The sequence below is a fragment of the Telopea speciosissima genome, chromosome 1, assembly GCF_018873765.1.
Source record: "Telopea speciosissima isolate NSW1024214 ecotype Mountain lineage chromosome 1, Tspe_v1, whole genome shotgun sequence".
NCBI classification, from domain to species: domain Eukaryota; kingdom Viridiplantae; phylum Streptophyta; class Magnoliopsida; order Proteales; family Proteaceae; genus Telopea; species Telopea speciosissima.
In genome coordinates this window covers 57,012,961-57,033,755 of record NC_057916.1, presented here as the reverse complement: position 1 = coordinate 57,033,755, position 20,795 = coordinate 57,012,961, and the positions used below count along the sequence as shown (strand labels likewise).

Here is a 20,795-nt window from a genome sequence, read left to right as displayed (position 1 = left end):
AGTTGTATTGTTAGGTGGCTAATAAATAATCTGGACTTGTATATCATGTAGGATCACGTGGAATGTGGTTGCATATGCATGCATGATGATATGTTTTGCTCACGAGCTCAGTGGGGCTCACACTCTGTTATATATGCTTTTCTTCTAGATGATTCTGCAGGTGGATGCCGTTGTGGCATGGCGGCTTATTACGAGGAGGAGTGCCCTTGTGATTATGATGCTATTAGTGTGGACCCCGATAGAGGTCGTACCAATGATGCAAGCGTTCTCAGTGGTTATTGATGAAGACCAGTGAGGGGCGCTTCTGATGCTTTTTGTCTTGGGGACTCCTTTTTGTTTTGATAGGAGTTTATCCCCGTCCTTGGTTCTGTCTTAGTCTTTTCTTTCCTTTTTGGGGTTGAGTTATCTTGCCCTGTATATATATGTACTTTTCTTTTTGCTTATGTATATGTCAGTTTTACCTTTCAATTGTGGGTTGTACTGGGGATGTTTCAGAACATACATATGTATATATATCACCATCATTCCTGTACCGCTATGCTTTCTCTTTCTTGAATTATACTTGTAGATTATCTGCAACACTCTGATCTTACCTATGGTAATGTTACGAATGTGGTACTGTGAATGTATTAACTGCTTCTAGATTCGTGGGATTTGGCGGATTGCCATTATGCAATTCGGGTCACCTACCTAATCCTCCCAGGGGATAGTTTGGGGTGTGACAACCACAGGGGTGTGGTTCACAGTAACCCTAGGCTCGATTGGGTTAAGAGCCGGTGGTTACAATATCCCAAGGGAAACAAGGCCTCAATACTAAGTTGAGCCACAAGGGTCAAGAGGTTCCTCAGATCTTCTAGATCAGGTCGGTATTACACTTTGGTCATTCTTGGGTTACAGGGTTTAACCTTGTATAGTCCCTAACATAGGGTTCATAGTTGAGTGCCTTCACTTTGGGTTATTTCATTACCTAATCCAACCTTAGAATGATTTGGAATGTTGATGGAATCTCCTATTGTTCACTTCCAGTACGGAGGGAACACATTTGGTGACCCATTACCCCATTCATATCTATTGTTGGAGAAGGTCTTGTTACATCCTCCAGTTTTAGCTTTCACGACCTTATAAACCTACTACTCAACCATCCCACAGGGGAAAGTCTACATGGTCCTCTTTCGAGATCCAAACAATCTTTTACTAGTTTCGGTTTAAGTCAATTCCTTTAAGTAGGTTTTAATTATTAGTCTAATCGGTCATTGTCAAATTCATTACCTATTAACCTAGGATTTCGTTGACCAAAGTCAGGGCTCAAACTAACCAACATAGTAAGGTCAAGGCAAGGTCTCATTTGTAGTGCAGGGAAGTTAGTCTAGCCACACACTAGGGTTGAAGAGATGTCTTTATTTTATTTTGCTTTCAATTCACACATATACATAGTATAAGTTTAATAATTGCATTCATATCCCTAAGGATGTATCTGTCACCTAGGTAAATTTTCAAAGGTAGGCAAGTCTTAAATATGGTATACTAGGCCATTCTGGAAAGTCTAGATACGGCTAGAGACTCCATCTATGAGTCTAAGTAAGGGTTAGAAGGACCAAGCAATTTCAAATAGAGTTGTCACTAACTTGTGAGGTGTTGTGAGTGACCTTCAATTATACATGGTCTCTATTGATTACCCAGCTAAGCTTATTTAAAACCGGTCCTATTATTTTCTTTCTTATTATCCAACTACGAGTTTAGATTCTATACACCCTATTAAGGGTATCTACCCGCATAGTTTTAGGCTTCCTATCCATAAGTTTTGGTTCATTAAATTCACGGGGTTTAAGGATTTTCATCCTCAAGGGTAACTCTCCTCCTCTCACATAAGAGGGGAGCCATAGTGTATACTAAAGCCTATCATCTCTTACCGGCTTGGCCAATTGGTGCAGGCCCTAACCTTTCAATTTCAAGGCATCATACTAGATTTAAGTGATCTCCACGAGTGGATCAAACAACAGGGGTGTTAAATCTAGGGTATATGCATAAAATCATCACATATAGGTGTGGCCAAAAGGTCTTAAAAATTTGGGCTCAAAATCCTAAAAGAAATTGGACGGACTCACAGGCGGAATCAGTGCTATGAGTCCATTCATGGCTCCTTCGCAAGATAGGCAGGACGGACTAGCAGGCAGATGTGGAACGTGAATCCGTTCATTCGTCCGTTCTTAGAATATTAGTTTTTATAAAAATACTGAGGCGATTGGATCTTCAGACGGACTCATGAGAGTGGATCCATTCATTGCTCCGTGCAGCTTTAAGAACGAAATTTTATAACTTTGTGCTGAGCGGATTCACGAGTGGAATCATGATAAGTGGATCCGTTCGTGCGTCCATTCCCAGAATTATAATAAAATAGAACTACGAGTTTTCAAACTCATTTTGGCTCCAAAAGAGAGGGACACAACCGTAAGGGAAGAGGCTCTCCAAGGACTTCCGTTCAGGCCTCCCTTGCACTTCGTTGGTTGGTTTTTGGCAAATCCAAGGCCTAAAATCGATCTCCTCCACTTCCAAGGTAAGGTTTTACTTCCCATTCCTCCTTTCCTTTCCCTCTTCCTTTCCATTTGTAGGATTTGTAATGGTGTCTCTTCATCTTCCTTTCCTTTTTCTTGGATTAGGGATAAATATCTTAGGTTTGTGATTGTGTTTTGATTTTGGTTGTATTTTCTATGGTCATGTACACCAAGACTATGCCAAAATCGATTGAGACTAGGATTTTTGGGATTGAATCAAGCCCTATTCGATCAATGGCACTATGTTAGTGGATCCTTGTATAAATATTATGTCTTTTATTGAATTTAAAAGTCTTTATAAGAATTTTAGAGATTGTTTGTCATGTTTTTCATGCCTAATTGATTCACATCTACTGTTTCTAGGTATTTGTTGGAACACAATCCTCAAAATCTCAATACTTTGGGGAAACTCACAAAAGCATGCCTAATTCATTATTTTTCTTATGATTTCATAGAAAATCATTCCCTTTACATATCCTCAAACATTCTTTTATTGTTCTTGTGGTTATTAGTACAATGCTTGGAATTTATCCCCTTTTTCCTCAAATAAATAATTCCTTGTCTCTTATTGGGGTTTTTCATTCGATAACTTGCTTGTTTGGTATTGATTGGGGTGTAAAGTTGCCAAAAGCATATGTTGTTCATATCGATCTCATCCCTTCACATCCATACTCTAAGGATCTCATATGGATTTTATATATGTATTGATCTTGTCTCTTTTCCTTCACTTTAATTATATCTCCAATGGTATCCATGTCCTATTCTCTCATTGATTAATCTTCTCATCTAACAATTTCCACATCACATAGGCATTTTGCTTCTATACTCTTATTTGCCATTCATATCTCAATTGATTCAATTTGACTCACAATTATTGTTTGCTTGGGTGGTGTCTTGTGTGTAGGAAAATAGCCATGGCTCCCAAAAGAAAGAGGGATCTAGCCATTGTGACAGTGATTCCCACAACATACAATGTGGGGAGGTTTATCTCGGCAAAGACCAAGGGAATCTTCCAGAAACACCTCCACGACAGGAAAATCTTAGTGGAGAAAGATGTAGTAGTGGAAGAGCTTCTGGCCTATAAGGTGGGTGCTAGATTCAACAAGCTGAAATGGAGTAGCATACTGACTCACCCAGACTTCTATTATCCCACATAGGTCAGAGAATTCTATTCCAATCTGGTGTTAGTTAAAGAGGACGATGATGGCTTCAAGCTGACTTCTTTTGTGAAGGGGGTCACCATTGCTTTTAATGAGGTGGAGTTGGGGATTCTTCTAGATGTTTTTGCAGAGGGTGACAGGGTCTATCATCCCCCAGGTAGTGATCCTAACAGATGTTTGTCTCCAACAGACAATCAAAAATTGTTCAAGACTCTCACCAACAACAGGTATGATGAAAATGAAGATCTCTCCCGGTTTCCTCCTTCCTAGCGAGTTCTCACATTTATAGCCAAGACCAATTTGGCTCCTTCCAAGGCACACAGCACTCAGCCTCCTCTGATGTCAACAACACTAGCATTCTCCCTATACACTGACCAACATATCTGTCTGCCACATATGATCATCCAGCATATGGCCCACGTAGTGTTAAATCCTATCCGTAAGAATACTTTGCCATATGGTAGACTGCTTACCCGGGTCTTTCTGTACTTTGGGATTGACCTCGACCATGAGCCTAAATAAACCAGTATTGAGGGGCCTTTTGGGTTCAATGCCATATAGAGGATGGGGTTGTACTGTGATTATGACAGTTCTAGGGAGCAGGTCAGATATGGGGAGGGTGGAGGACCCAGAGATATTGATAATGAGGATGATGATGATGACATCGAGTTCATGGGCTCCGGACCATTTGCTGCAAGGACTTCTAATGCTCTAGGGGGAGGTGGAGGTGACATTCTGTTGGCCATTAGATGATTGAACCTGAGGATGTTGGAGGGCTTTGATGATGTCAAGAAGCAGTTCTCTGCTCAGGGTCGGCACCTCGAGAGCATAGAGAGAGGGGTGAGCGACATCAACACCTTTCTTGGACTTGGTGGTGGCGATGGTGCATAGGATTAGCCCACTTTTCTCTCCCTTCCAAAAAATTTGAAGTTATTTTGATCAAGCCTTTCTCTATTTGACTTTAGATGGTTGTTATCAGGACTATTTTCCTTTAACTTTTCCTTACTTTCTTGCTTTTCTCTGTTTTTTTTTTTATTGATCAGCTAGCTTGGAAACTTTTGAGTATGGTGGATGTATGTACTTTTGATATGGGGAGGACAAAATTATAGTTTTTGTGTTGGGAGAATCACAATCACTCCCATGCAGGAATTTGGAACAATTGGTGGTAAAAGTATGTATTTTGAGTTTGGGATAGATGAAATCATGGATGTTGAGTTGAGAAGGACATGACTGCTTTCAGGGAAGAATCAGAACAATTTGGAAGTTGAATTTAGTTTTATATATATGTTTATATGTTTACTTGTTTCCCTTCTTTTGGATCATTGTTGATAATTGTGGGTTGGTTGTGTTTGATTTATCATTGTTTATTGTGGATCATCACATATAACTATCCATCTATTAATCCCTTAGGGCCCAACCAAACATCAACATGATTATCAATTGACAACCTATGTTTCAAGTCTTAAATCACATGGTTGCCTATTATCTTCTAGGTTCTTGTTTCACCACAATCAGTCTTCTCCTTTGGCTGCACGCACTTATTTATGTTCTTGAGATTTTTAATTTAGAACCTAGTTTGTGGAGAGTAAATCAAGAGGTTACGCCAGACTGTGGTCGGTGCAGAGCATCATTGCTCTGATACCATTCTGTCACACCTTCAACCCGATGAAAGATATTTTACAATAAAGGGGGTGACTAGGACAACACATGTCATCCCAATACCTACCAAGATCACAGATACAGTGTCCCAAGCCACAATCCACCCTGTCATCAAATAATGATAATAGCAAGGAACGTACCCAAATGGAACAAACCGTTCCAATCACAGAGTTAGTGGAAGCAAAATTTAATTAAATTATGTGAATTATAGAGCATCGGTTCTCTAATGGTAACACATAGTACAATTTAAATGTTTGTAACCATTCATTTATCTCCTTATAGTTAAACAAAAAGTTTATACATGATTGTGGATGAATACAGAAATTAAATAATAAATCACGCCACTAGGGCACCATTCTTGGGTGTACATCGACATCTAAGTCACAGCCACTGGCTCCACTTGATTCGCATCTGTACGTGCGCATCAAGAAATTACATACATATCAACTAAAAAGGGGTTACGCAACGGGATTAGCTACACTAGCTTGTGAGAGAGCAAAGGGGAATGCACATACACACAAACACGCAATTTCAAGCAATTATGATGCATGCTAATGTTAGATTCATTTTTCACCTAACACACAATTCTATAAGTCAAGTGTATGCTACTGTGATAACTTGGGAGACATTGAGGGTCACTTAACTTATCGCCCCAGGAAAACCTAAATTATCACACGGGAGCCTACGCTGGTAGAATCCATCAGACGACCCAGTGGCAGACCTCGATAGCCATCACTACCCCTAACCTAGCCTCTCCCACCTCCATAGACAACAAGTGCTCAGACTATCTAACACATAAACCCTTGTTGGAAAGGGTCGTAGCATAAGGGAGTAAGCATCCCAGCCACAGATATACTACATGCAAGTCCTATCGTCCCGAGAGGTATTCTGGGTATATCAACATCCCATTCCATCTAGTACCCGGGTACCAGCACGACACAACGCACACAGGTCAGGATGACAAATAATAAATTTCATAATTAAAATTAGGGTTTTAGTACCGGCACACCCGACACCTTTACCTGATACAATGGTGAGAATAATATCACATTCATAGCAATTCACATTTGAGGTAAATAATGCAATGCATATAATGCTTATATTTATATAATAGCATGATCAAGTTTGCTTAATATATATATTCAAACCCAATAAAATCACCCAAAATCCACTCACCGAATCTCGGGTGTCACCCGGCGTGATTGACATGAATCTCACTGGTGCACCAGCTATCCTTCAAGTTGGGTAGCCTAAAAATACAAAAGAAATCATTAAAAGGTGCATAGAGGGGTCCCCCGTTATGCCCCCAAAGTTAAAACTAAGTTTTAACCAAGATAGCACGAGGAACTCATGGACCAAAACAACAAGGTGAGTCCATCCCTGACTCCGTTCAGGCCAAAGGTCAAAATACGGGGACCGGATCCACGGATAGAACTTCTTACTTAGATTTGTTCTAACATCCATTCGATTTCTGAGACACATCCAAGAGTGAGCGGATCCACGGACGGATGCACATCTTAATCCGCCCTTGCATCCGTTTGATCCCTGAGACATACCCGAGAGGGAATAGACCCACGGGCGGAGGCAACAGAGTAAATCCGTTCCTTCGTCCGTTCAGGTCCAGTCACTGGGATTATACTGGACGGACTGGCGGACGGAGCCACGATTGGTGAATTCGTTCGTGCATCTGTCGAAAATCTTTTTTGAGATTTCAAAGGGCTTTCCTTCGAGCTCGAAGCCTGGAGTCCACCTTGCACTCAGGGTCATGGAGGGGGTGTCTTAGGTCTCCCCAGGGTCATTAAAACCTAGGCTTACCTCATGGACCCAAGATCTCATAAGGATCTAGCTCCATTTGATCCAAAGGTAGGGTTTAATGGTTTTGAACCAAGGGTCCAGTAACAATGGCTGCAATGTAGCCCATAGCAACCTCTTCTAGGGTTTGGTCTTTACCATTTGAGCTCCATTAAGGGTTGAGCCTCACCTTGAGTCCCAAATGGAACCCTAGATTAGCTCAAGCTAAAGGAATCTATCAAAATAGAAATGGAAAGAGGGATGTACCAAGGGTTTAGGTCATACCTTGGTGAGAGGGGCTCCAATTCCAGCCCTAGCCGGCCTTGAAGATCCATCTCCTTTTCTTTCCTCCCTTCCTTTCCATCTCTTCTTTTTCTTCTCTTCTTCAAGCCTTGTCCGGATAGCAAGAGGAGGAGATGTGGGGCAGCCAACCATCTTGGCATGGCCTTCATCTTCTTCCCTTCCCCTCTTATTCCTCTCCTACTTCCACTTCTTCTTATTCCTTATCTCTTCTCCTCCACGGTTTGCTTGGGAGGGGGAGAGATAAGGGAATATGAGGCTTGTTTTATTTTTTAAGGGTCAAAAGGGGCCTTAGGTCTTGTTTGTTTAGGTGTCCCCTAAAACACAAATAATCTTTTGGGTTCAATTAGGCCTTAGGGATTGTTTGGCCCAAGTCATAACCTATTAGATCCATTTAGTTAGGACATGTTTGGGTTAGTCCTATATCTTATAAGACCTATTAGTCCTTAAGGTTTGTTTGGTTTAAGCTAGGATAGTAAAACTCATTATTTATTTTAAATTAAGTCTTGTGGGCCCACTTTCATGGCCCAATTAACCAATTAATGATAAGGGTGGGGGTCCATCTAGTCCAAGGGTTTAATTATGGTGTCTGGGATACGGGGATGTGGGTCCCACAGGAAATAAATTAAAAGGGCAAGTAACAACAAGGGCGGATCCGCGAGCAAAACCAGTCAAGTGAGTCCGTTCATGACTCTGTTGCTGCTATCAAGGCCTAAAATTCAAGGAAAGTTACTGGGCTTTAACCCATACTCTCAGAACTTCGAGGGGATACTTACAATAATATTTTAAGTTCAAGGTCATTAGTGTTGACCATAGCCACCATGGCATTACCCTTCGGTAAGGTCCCGGGGTATTTGGGTATATTTCGGGTGTGGGTGTAACAAATTGCCCCTGTCAATGATGTTGTAGCTTGTGTGGGAACTTGGTCAGGTACTTCCTCCTCTTGTGCAGGCGTTGCAGCCACCTGACTTCTTGTTCTCCTCCTTGGAGGCATCACCTGATCATTAAAATCATCTCATCTTAGAATCTAATTAGAGATCCTAAACATCAAAACTTAGAGAATTAACTCTAAAATCCTATTCTAAAAGGTTACAAGTCTACAGAACCCTTAAACTCCGCTCTGGTATTGTCACACCCCGAAACCACTCCCTGGGAGGATTCCGATGGCTGACCCGAATACCTGAAGTATTCAGACACCTCCAGGATCCAGATTCAATAAATACACGTCACAAGCACCACACAATATCGAATAACAAGTGTTACATTGATCAGAGTGCAGGGAAAGTAAATATTTACAAGTCCTATATATATATATATATATATATATATATATATATATATATATATATATATTATTTACATTAAAGTTTCAACTGCTCGATATTCCCAAGATCACGACCATCGAGCCAACACACAACTATTCTAAAATATAAACAGTGAAAACTCATCCACCAAAAAGGATGGTATTTAACAAAATAGAACATAAAGATAGCACCACATCATCGGTCCTTATTTTTCAAGGACACCCTAATCGTCTACATGATTGGGGTCACAACCCTCTGGGTCTGCATGTTCATATTGGCCATCAGCCTCTGCCTCGAAGGAATTGTTCCTGCTTCCATCACATCCATCTGCAAGATAATCTAAATGGAAATATTCCACAGGGGTGAGCTCCACCGAGCCCCGTGAATGAAAAATAAACCATGCATGCAGATGCAACACAAACATGATCCTATATGCATGAAGTTCAGTTTTATTATTAAATCCACCTAACAACAAAACTAAGTCCAGCTAAGTAGGTACTACTACAATCTCAATACATGTATCCCTGGTACGGGCTTCTAACCCCATCCGCGATACATCCATTGAGTTATCGGAGAAAACTAGTTGGCTCCAGCATCCCTTCCCAAGGTCAGCCCGACTAGCCCTCTAAGTTACCACTGTGCTACCACTAGCCCTATTGACTGATGGGACAACCGACACTACCTGTCCTAATGACCTGATGAGTCTACTAACTGAGTAATGGCCCTTCAGGGCATTGGCCTCACATATTTGTGGTATCCAACACCTTAACCCCTGTTGGCAAGGGGTCGTAGTATGGGTCATGTTGATCCCTAGTCACATGCCATTCTATATGAACATAGTATAAAGTGTACGGTGCTCCCACATCCCATACTACGACATACTATACCTTTCATTTTCAAGCCGACTATGGCATCTATTCTAACAATCATATGCAAGCATGCCAGCAATAATATCAAAGCATGCCAACAATAATATCATACCTCAGCAATTTCCATTTAACTCTCATAACAATAATAAAAAATAAGAGTGAGAATTAACATAATCAATTACCATATTATAGCACAACAATTGTATTACACCTACATATATGGCATATTCCCACTCACCTTGTATTACTTGTGTTTACGAAGTCGGACTAGTCCACGAGTTGATTGTCGGTAGGTTCAAAGACCGAGAAGCTATGTACTATGATTAATCAATCATACATATGTGTTAGGAGGTGTCCAAGAGATACTGGAGTCCTAGGGTAGGTTGGGGTCAGGTTAGAACAGGTTTAGAATCAAATTCAGGTTTAACAATATCTACAGAAATTTAAAGGAAGAATGGGGTATTGTATGAAAATTTTGGATCACTTAGAGGCAGAGCTGGGTAATGTTTTCTTCTAACAAAATGAAGCCCTATGAGTCTAGTTTCTAAAAAAATTAGAATCAAAGCAAATAAAATTTGGATGGTGGAGTTATACCATTTTTACTAAACAGGGGTCAATCTCCCAAAATAGAAGACAGAACATGTTACCCAACTTGAAGTGGAATTTCAGCCCATTTATGTGGAGGCACAGTGTTCGGGTCCAATCGAGGTAAAATGCTCCAAAAACCTGAACCGGACTCTTGGGTGGATTCTGGTCTGAGTCCACCTCTGGGTCCACCTAAAAACAGTATATGGTGTGGACTCTTATTATGGATTCTGGCCTGAGTCCACTTCTGAGTCCACCTGAAAACAGAATAGGTGTGGGCTCTTATTATGGATTCTGGTCTGAGTCCAACTTTGAGTCCACCTCTGTTGAATTCGAATTTCTAAGATTTGAGCCTCCCACCTTGATTTCACTTGGGTTTTAAACCATAAGGGCTTGGGGAAAAAAGGTCACTAAGCCATCTAGGGTCATAATATCATACTCTTATCAAGGGATTTGTTGGGTTCAATGAACAAATCATCCAAAAAGACCCAAATCTAGGGTTTGCCACTGTAATTCCTAGATTCAAGTGAGGCGTTAAATAGAAAGCCAATAGTGATCTTAGAGATGAGCATCAAGCCCCCCCTATAGAGTGATGCATTTAATCATATTTAAATCAGTGGTGATATTTAAATATAACTTTTCAACTCTTTTATGCACTTATGCCATCTAGGGCATTTTGGTAATTATTGCTATTTTAGGTTGGTTTGCCTTTTTATATTTGAAAGATCTCTTGTATATATTGTTAATGCATTAAGTTATGTTTTAATCAATGGTGATGTTTAAACATGATTTTATTTGCATTTTTATGCATTTATGCCCTTCAGGGACATTTTTATAATTTTATCACTTTATGCTGGTTTGCATATTTAATTTCTTATGATTCATGATATTTTGACCATGGTTTAACTTCGCATGTTGTTAAATGAGACTTTATCTGTAACGCCCCAGTTCCAAGATAAGGGAAAGGTGCCACTCTCACGGGTGATAACCATAAGGTCAGGAATGATTATCATGAAATACGACCTTTAGTATAGCACAATATGTAAATCACATTCATTAATCTTTGTCATCTCTGATTTTACATCATAGTGGAAGATAACATACACATAAATCACTAATTCAACCTCACTCTAGGATAATGTCGGAGTATTCAACACAGTGGAAGTAATGAAAACATAATTACATCTTAACAATAACTCATCGACATGCTACACTTATTTATTTCTATTTATTGTAAGATTCAATTATTAAATGGCTAACACCGGTCTTTGCAGCAAAAGCTCCAATAGTCCAACAGTAGTAAGTCCTTGAGCCAAGTCCTACACAATACTAAAAAGAAAGGTCCCCAAGGGGTAAGCAACACAACCTAGTGAGCAAAGTCTACTCTAAGACCCACTCACCAATCCAAACATCAACTAAAAATATCTGATGATTTAAAATAGCCTCATGCTGTCTTTTCTTTCAAAACCATAATTTGAAATATCACACACCGAAAACCAAGTCTTTCAAAATCTCTTTCTCTTTCTTATATTAACACCATCCCCACACTCACGGTGAGGTGGTCACACATTATAAATTTTTCACACGTTTAAAACCTTTTCGAAACCAAGATAAAGTCATTGCTCCATCTCCACACATTCATGGAGGGAGGTCACATTAAACTCATTCTCAACCAATACAGAACAGACTATCACTTGCCGTTCTCACATGGCTACACACAATCATAACCTCTACATAGTGAGGTGAACCGTTAACTTCCATCATACTTCACAACTTCTGTGGACGATCACGTGGCCTTGGTCCACTGTACCCACCATCCCATAACTTCCCTCGCTAGATGCGGTACATCATGGATATCAACTTGTCTCATAACTTCCCCCATTGAATGAGGTATCCAAGTAGTACTCCTCTCATTCCATAGCTTCCCCCGCTGGATGACGTAACACTCTTTACACATTATATACATTTTCATCATTTCCATTCTCTCCCTGAGTGAGACGAACTCACAATAACAATCATATCATCCACAAGAACAAGTAATAACACAATGCACACTAGCTGCCAATCACAATACATTTGATACATTCATAACCCTCATTCATTCACAACCTTAAATAATTTATGGGTAATTTACACAAACCACCCCTGAGGTTTGACGAAAGGATATTTTCACCCCCCAATTTTGGAAAATTCTGCGTACCCCCCTGAGGTTTGCAAATGGTAACAAATAAGCTCATTCCGTCAGTTTATGACTAACAGTGTTAAAAATTAGACTTGAACTAACGGAATTGCCCTTACAAGAAAAAAAAAAATCACCTGCAACTCATCTTCCCCAATCAATTTTGGGGAAGATGAGTACCTAACCATCCCTAAGCACTTTTCCATCATAAAATTCTAGTTTTATTGCAAAACCATACAAAAGGGATCTCAAATCTGAAATATCAAGCACAAGCGCAAGTATTCTCCATAGCCAAAAGCAGCGATCTGGAAGAGTGCTACCAAGTACTGTAAGATTGGTTTTAGAATCCAATGCTTTGGGGGGTTTCATATAAAGCATTTTTTAAACATCTTCTTGTCCTTCGGAGGGGCTCTGACTTGACATTCGTGTTCTGAGAATATTTTCTTTTTCTGCAATTCTTTATTTTCATACCCTTTTTTACCTAATTTGTTCTAAGAGAGATTTTTCAAGAAAGGGGGTCGATTGATTTGCAAGTTCTACATGCCATCAGCTATAGAATCAGCAAGAGCTCTCTGGACATGATTTTAACACTGCCATGGGCAACACAGCAACCACCATCAGGGCCTGCCCGTATTTCAAATAGAATCTTCTTTCTCTCTCTCTCTCTCTCTCTCTCTCTCACGCGCGCATACCTTCGAAACCACATCAGAATATGAATCAAAGGCATTAGAAACTATTTATCCATGACTTCTGAAAGCCCTAGTCTCAAATCTTTAGTTTATCTGGAAGATATGGAAGAGATTGAAAGGGTATTCAATCGATTTGATGCAAATGGTGACGGAAAAATCTCATCCACGGAGCTTGGCAATGTTCTCAATGCCCTAGGCTCTGAAAGTTCTCCGAAGGAGATTCACCGCATGATGACAGAGATCGACACCGACGGAGATGGCTACATCGATCTCAAAGAATTTGTCGATTTCCACCGTGGAAGTTCCATCGGTGATGCAGACGCCGGTAATGGGATGAAAGAGCTTAAAGATGCATTTGATATGTACGATAAGGATCAGAACTGGTTGATATCGGTAAATGAACTTCATATGGTGTTGAAGAGCTTGGGGGAGAAGTGTACCATCCAAGACTGCTCTAAGATGATCACCTCTGTCGATGCCGACGGCGATGGAAACGTTAATTTTGAAGAATCCTTGTGCCTTGCTGGCATGAGTGATCACATCTCAGGATACTGAGGGTGGACTATGCCTTCTCTTATAGATGCTCATGCCACCACTGCTCTCCCAGCATGCCAGACTCCTAATCACGACGTGGGGCTCCCACTTCCATACAATGGAGTAGGTCATGCATCTTTTAGATCCATCACCTCCTTTCATAATTGTGGTAATGAATTGATCTTATTATGGTAGGTCACTACCAAGCGCTATGCCGACATGCGTCGGATGCAAGCAAGCACATATATGATCCTTTTCGAGCGGACAGGTATGCTTCAAGAGTTGGAGAGTTCTTCCCCTTTTTTGGTTATTAGGATTCAATATTCTAAAGAAAATACTTATTTCCTTTTTGTTAGGGTGGAAAGTTGGGCTCTTTGAGGCTAGCTTATGATGCCTTGGAGGATCACAACTGAACTTATAAGGAGGAAATAGAGAGGCTCTAGAGACAGATCGAGTCCACAGGAGGCAATCCTGCTCCATCAGTAGTGGACTACAGTGATGGTGACAAGGAGGAGGAGATTTTATTCTCTGATGATGATGTTTGAACCTTTTTTTTCTCTTCTTTTTCTTGGAACCAGCCGGGTCGAGTCGACATCAACCTTACCTTCCATCAATATCAACCCATCCCTTTTGACTGTTGAACAAAGCCCTTCTATTGTCTATAATCACGATCTTATAATAAGAACAAGAGATCTTTCTCGATCAATCCCTTTGCCCCTCATTCTTCGAGAATCAGAAAGATCCTTTTTGAGTTTGAATTTGTTCATTTGGAATCTAGGTTCTTTCTTTTTTCTTTTTGATTTATTTTCTTTTATTCTTTCTTTCTATTTCTATCTCACATCGATATTTAGAATATTCACACTGACATCCGAAGCACTTCCATTGATGTAGAAAGTCACTCGATGTTGACCTAATCCCTCTTTGATATTGACTTGACCCCAGTTCAATGTTGACCTTGTGCCAATCTGAGAAGCCCAAACTTGCCATCATTAGCTCTGATTTCACTTCCTTTCACGACCAAGATCCATTTTTAGCAATTTGGATGTGTACTTTGGCTTCCTTAGGCCTCAAGAGACCCCCCCCTCTTTGACAACAAACCACTTTCCCACATCCCATTGGCCAGTACTTTGACCAACACCCATTGTCGATGCAAAGACACCCATTTCGATGCCTCTCCGACGATTTGGATCAAACCCAGCATCCTAGCATGAATTTGGGAGTGCACACGCCCCTCTACATCTATAAATACACCCCCTCTCATGTTGAGAAGGATCCTTGAATGTTGGAACCCTTGGACAACTCTCTAAGTCCTACCTTGGCTAGTTTAATTCATATTGAGTGATACCTGTGTACGGATGAAAAAGTGTTGCCCAAAAGAGAGACAAAGAAGCCTGAACTATTGGTGATTTTGTCTCCATACACCACTCTCCTGAGTCACAAAAGGGAAACCTCCACCTCCACTCAAGTTCAAGTCTTCTAAATAAGTAAATACCTTTTTCTCAATTGCTTTTTGTCATTTTTTCTGCTTTCTCTTTCATATCTATTTTACATCTCTTAGGAGGTGTGTGTCTTAGGAGGTGTGTGTGATCCCATCTCCTTAGATGGCGATTTCATACATGATCTAGTTTTCTATATTTTTCATCTCAGACGTGACCCCCATCCCCTATAGTTTAAGACTCCCCTCATTTCCGTTTATTACATGTGCTTTCTAGTTCTTTCATTTGATTGTGTGCCTCCTATGTTTCCTTGCTCATGCATCCTCCTAGCTTAGGATTTGCGTATCTTTTTCTATCATAGTCTTCAAGGTTGTCCAATGCATCTTCCATATGTCATGTACACCTTCACAATATCTCATGTTTTTTTTTATATTTTTACTCTTCGCATGCATGCACCTAGATTAGAGTTTTTTCTTCGTTCTTTCTTTGAATTCCCGTCACACTTTGTATTCTTACTTTCTTTTTGGTCCATTCTTGTCTTTGCCTTGTTTTGATGCCCTGCCGCTCATATCCATTATTTGCATAGCATGATTCTCATATGTTTTCCTTTTTTTCATCACTTTCGCTATTTACCTTTATTTTTACGTATACTAACCCTTACCATGCAGCCAAATTTCCAGGTATGTCATCTTACCCCTCTTTGTGTTTCGTGATTCGTTTCTCCTTGTTGCATTTAACTTATTTTCCTACCCAAAAGCATTTTATAACCCTGCCTAGCCAAGTAATAAGAAGACTGACAAGTGCGGACTGGGGTGCCTAATACCTTCCCCGAACCGTAACTTGCCCCATACCCAAACTAACGGACCATCAATCCCCAAATTGTTGAGTCATTATATTTACATTTCGGTCCTCGAACCCCTCTAGGTGGTGACTCCTACATTCGATTCACCTCTCTCTTCTTCCCAAGGAGGGATGAGTTGGATGACATATGGCGATCCCCCACTATGTCATTTCATAGAGTGATATGATTCTGATTGGAGGAGCTAAAAAAACTAGGGGCAGACCTAAAATGACCATAGGAGAAGTGGTGAGAAAGGACATGCATAGTCTATGTCTTGTAGAAAGCATAATCTCGTACAGAGCCTATTGGAGGGCAAGGATCCACGTTACAAACCTTATGTAGCTATAAATCTCCTGACGTGCTGGCTTGTGCCTCTTTCCTCTTACTATCTTTCATCTTTCTATTTATATCCCATCTTTCATCACTATTTCTTTTTCCTTCATTTCTCACCTCTTTCCCCATCCCTCTTTTCCATATTTTCTTCCCCTTTTAGGTTCGAACTCTGTTTTTCCTACTTTGTTTTGTTCGGATCCATGTAGCTAACCCCATCAACTTGGGATAAGGCCGAGTTTGTTGTTATTATTGTTGAGCATATTTTGATGTTAACTGGATTGATGATGTTACAAATCGTTGGTCTACTACAGGTTTGTTCCCATTTTTGGGAGATTCTCTCACCTTATGGCATAGGAGAAAGCGACTGTTGTATCTCACTCCAGTAGTGAAGTTGAGTATTGTGCCCTTACTGATAATACGTCTGAAAATTCATTTTTAGCTATGATGGCTACTTATGATATGGGTGTCTCCTCGACTACTCCAACTCCACTTTTTTAATACAAAAGTGTCATTCAAATTCTTCACAATGAAGTCTTCCATGAAAGGTCAAAGCATATCGAGATTGACTATGTCTCTTTTCATCTCTGTTCATCACCATTTCGTCAAGAAAGACTTCTTTTGCCATACTTCTCCTTCGAATATCAACTTGTGAATTTTAAGTACTAAGCCTCACACTTCTATGCGTCTTTGGTTTCTTCTATCCAATCTTCAAATGGTTTCTCATCCACCATCTTAAGTTTGAAGTGGGTGTTAGCTGTAATTATAATTAGTTGTAACTGTAATTGTAATTAGTTGTAATTTGTTCACTCTTTTATAGATTCAACCTCTGTATATAATGGAAAATACTAGACATTTCACCAGAATATTGCCTTATTCACAAGGCATTTTATAGGAATATATATATAGTACTAATATTCAAAGTCGAAGTCATTAGGAATATCTGTATTTTAAGTATCTATATTATTGTATTATTAAGTGAATTATAGTGATTACAATGTTTATTAATACTTATTAAAACCATTTTGATATTGAAATAATATAAGCAGAAAATTTTGTTATAGCTTCCATCATGCTTTAATTTAGAGAAAAATATTATATTGAAGTTTCCAAGTTCAGTCAAAGGGAAAGCCAGAGAAGAACACCTTTTAGGTCGAAGAAGTATCGAATTTAAAGAAACTAAAATAAAGGAAGCCATGACTTTCTTCCAAAGTCTGTAGACTGGTTAAAAAAGGGGAGAGGGCTTTCTAAACAAGTGGCACAGAGAAACACACCAATGAGATTGGATTGTATGCATCAAACCCGGTTAATTTGGAATAAATAAATTTAATATTATTTTATTGTATGAATTTATTTACAGGCCTATAAATTTGTTTCATGGGTTTTCACCCAAAATGGTTTTTGACTAGAGATAGGACTAGACATCCTGTTCACATGGTCGTTACATTGTATGTCACTAGAAAAATTGTTTTCGGGGCATAAATGTAAGTACACATAAGTCAGCCCTATAGTTCATCATGAGATATTATTTAGTGGAGGGTCCTATATGCAAACTAAAGAGTTTAATTATGCATACCATTTAATTGGTAAATTAAAAATAGGTTGATGATATTTTATTTATAGTCATTAATTTTATTTGATAAAAAAAATTGACTATAATTAAAATATCATCAAGTCCCTTTTAGATTCTACATCTTCCCTCTTTAGTAGCAAGCTGGAATGCAGCATCAAGAAGGAAGTTAAATTTAAGCCTTTCGAAAAATACAAATACCGGTGAGGGAATGAAAATAGAAGCCCTAGCAGAAAGGAGTAACTCACGGTGCACCAGGGGTGTAGGAGGAGGAAGATGAGGAGAGGGAGAGAGGAGTAACAAAGACGGTGACCCATTCAAATTCAATTTCTGTCGCAGTCGTAGTTGCAGTCGTAGCCATTGTGGAAATTGACTTGAGGGATTCTCTCGTGTGTTTGTGTTGGACTTTGGAGAAGAAAGAAGAGAAGAGAGGTTCTGAAACCAACACGGTCACAGGTTCTTGTGCAAGTGGAGGTTTTGTCAACGTCAGAAGTTGCTTGGTGATTGGGGTTTTTGGGCTCTTCTCTTTGATTTGCAGAGTGGCAGTTGGGAAATCCATGTGTCAGTGGCACAATTGGAGGGTTGTTGGGTTCATTATTCTTGCGGATTCACGCATTTGAGAAGCGAAAGAAGAAAGGAAACCCAAGATCGGTTACCCAGGTAGTATTGCAGCTTATTATGAATTTCTTCACCGGAGATCAAGGCTGTTGAAGTGAGGATGTTCATCGTAGGCGCACTAGTCAGAGATCATGATCTGTTTCATTCTTTTTAAATTCCTTCTCGCTATGCTATGGAGAGACTGATCGAAAGCAACTCTGGTTCTGCAATTTCAATTGTTTCCAGGCTATCAATTTCTGTTGGTGGTTTCACGCTTTGGGTTTATGGCTACCCCTCCTTCCGGCGATGGGGGGATGAGTCACCTTCCCTGTCGGCATCGACAGAGGCTCCCTGATCATTTACAGCGATGACGGCGCATGGTGGAGTGAGTAAACCTCCGATCATTGAATTGAAGACGGCTTAGAGCCACTTGGGCGCACCTGCAATTTTTTTCTCAAAAGCCGAGATTTCTCTATCTGAGGAACCCTTTCAGACGACTCTGGTGGCAAAGTGTGCATATGGAAGGCCGTCAATTTTTTAGGTTAAGAGGGCGCTGCAACTTTCATTTCACTTGGTCGTAGATGTTCAGATTTCAACATTGGATGCCATACATCTGCTGCTGCGCTTCAGTGCTCACTCGGATTTTGTTAGGGTTTGGCTCCAGGAGGTGTTCATTGTCAACGGCTTTCCACTCAGGTTCTTCAAATGGACAAGATTCTTCAAGGCAGGCACAGAGTCCCCTATCATTCCTGTCTGGGTTTCGTTTTTAAATCTTCCAATCAACCTCTATCAAGGGAATTACTTTCGATCGGTGGCAGGTGCTGTGGGGAAAGTGGTGAATATTGATGGCACAATGACAAGGTGTACAAGAATGGTGGCAGCGTGAGCCTGTGTGGAGGTAGACCTACGTTCGAAGCTCCCAGAGCGCATATGGATCGAGTGTGGTTCTTCAGGATTTTTCCAACGAATTATCTTCAAACGTGTCCCAGAGTTCTGTTTGGTGTGTTCGAAGATAGGCCACTAGCTGGGGTCGTGCAGAAAGAAAAAGAATCAAGATTCAGAGGTGTTGGATCGCCTTGAGGGCGATAGGGTGGAGAGAGCACTGCCAGTCAGGTCAGCAGTACAAGCGGAGAGGCAGCCTTTCAGGCCACCGGAGCAGGAGGCTATAGGCATGGGGAGCGATGGGAGCCAGGTGAATCAGGTTGTGGTTGAGAGAAGCACTAGGGGCTTGAGCCCTGAGACTGAACTGTAGGTTATGGAGACAACAGGGACTGCGCTCGAGACTGGAGACGTTACAGTAATGATGCAAGAGCAGGAGGGTCGGCTTGTGTGGCGCCCCACAGGCAGAGTGCTTGATGCCTCTATTGGTGGGCTTCGGGTGGTAAAATCGGTGGATATTGCTGTAGAAATTGGGGAGTCCAGGGAGGAACCGGTGCAAACAGAAGAGACAGGTAGAGAGGTCCATGGGGGGCCAACAGATGCATTATTACAAGGAGGAGCTCTCTCCACTCGTGATGACACCTGGGGAATTTCAAACTTTCAAAGCTTGGACAGGCAAACACTTTTGGAAGCGCTTCGCAATGCCCAACATCAGATTGACTTGCGAATCAGAAGTTGTTTTGGTGGGCCTTTAAAAGGATGGGATTTCTTGAATGATGAGCTTGGTATGAGGTCAGAGGTGAATTTGATAGGGGAGGACCCCACTCTCCGTGAGATGCAGGAAGAAATTTTGCAGAGACGACGTGAGCAAAGATCCTCAGGATCCGTGAACACCCACCCAGTGGTTTCCTTATGAATTGTTTATTCTGGAATATAAGGGGGGTGGGAAATAAGCCTTCGATAAGGCGTTTGAAAGCTACTATTGTCTCTTCTAAGCTTTCTATGGTGGCAATTGCAGAACCGAAGGTTCCTTTCTCGAGGGCTTCTCAGGTCATGTAGAAGTTAGGTATGGAGGCCGTTTGCTCTAATGGCATGGAGTTTGGAGATAGAATCTGGGTCTTCCGGAAGGGTGACATTCAGGTTACGGTGACAAAAAACCACATGCAGTATGTGACGTTGGACTGCACTTTGAATTCTTCAAAATTTTTCATCACCTTTGTTCATGCGCTGTGCACGGTAGGGGAGCGTCATTTACTTTGGTCGAGCTTAATTAAGGATGCGGAGAACATTGATGCCCCCTGGACGATAGGAGGGGATTTTAACACCATTGTTAAACCTCTGGAAAAATTAGGGGGTAGGCCTGCTTGCTCGACATCAATGGATGATTTTGGCAATTTTCTTAGTAAGGTAGCTCTAATAGATGGAGGTTATGAGGGGAGCATGTTCACTTGGTGCAACAATCAAGGGGAAAGGAGTAGAATTCTGGCTCGCCTGGACAGATTCCTATTTAATGAGCGGTG

At 40.7% G+C, this 20,795-nt stretch overlaps 1 protein-coding gene across 1 annotated transcript; it reads left to right on the top strand.

Annotated features, from left to right (window-relative positions):
* The first annotated feature begins 13,132 nt into the window (after window positions 1-13,132).
* LOC122651524 (probable calcium-binding protein CML18) lies at window positions 13,133-13,643 on the top strand. The gene has a single exon (XM_043844936.1). It carries the CDS (start codon window positions 13,143-13,145, stop codon window positions 13,641-13,643), a length of 501 nt encoding a protein of 166 aa, XP_043700871.1. The 5' UTR covers window positions 13,133-13,142.
* The last annotated feature ends 7,152 nt before the right edge of the window (window positions 13,644-20,795 follow it).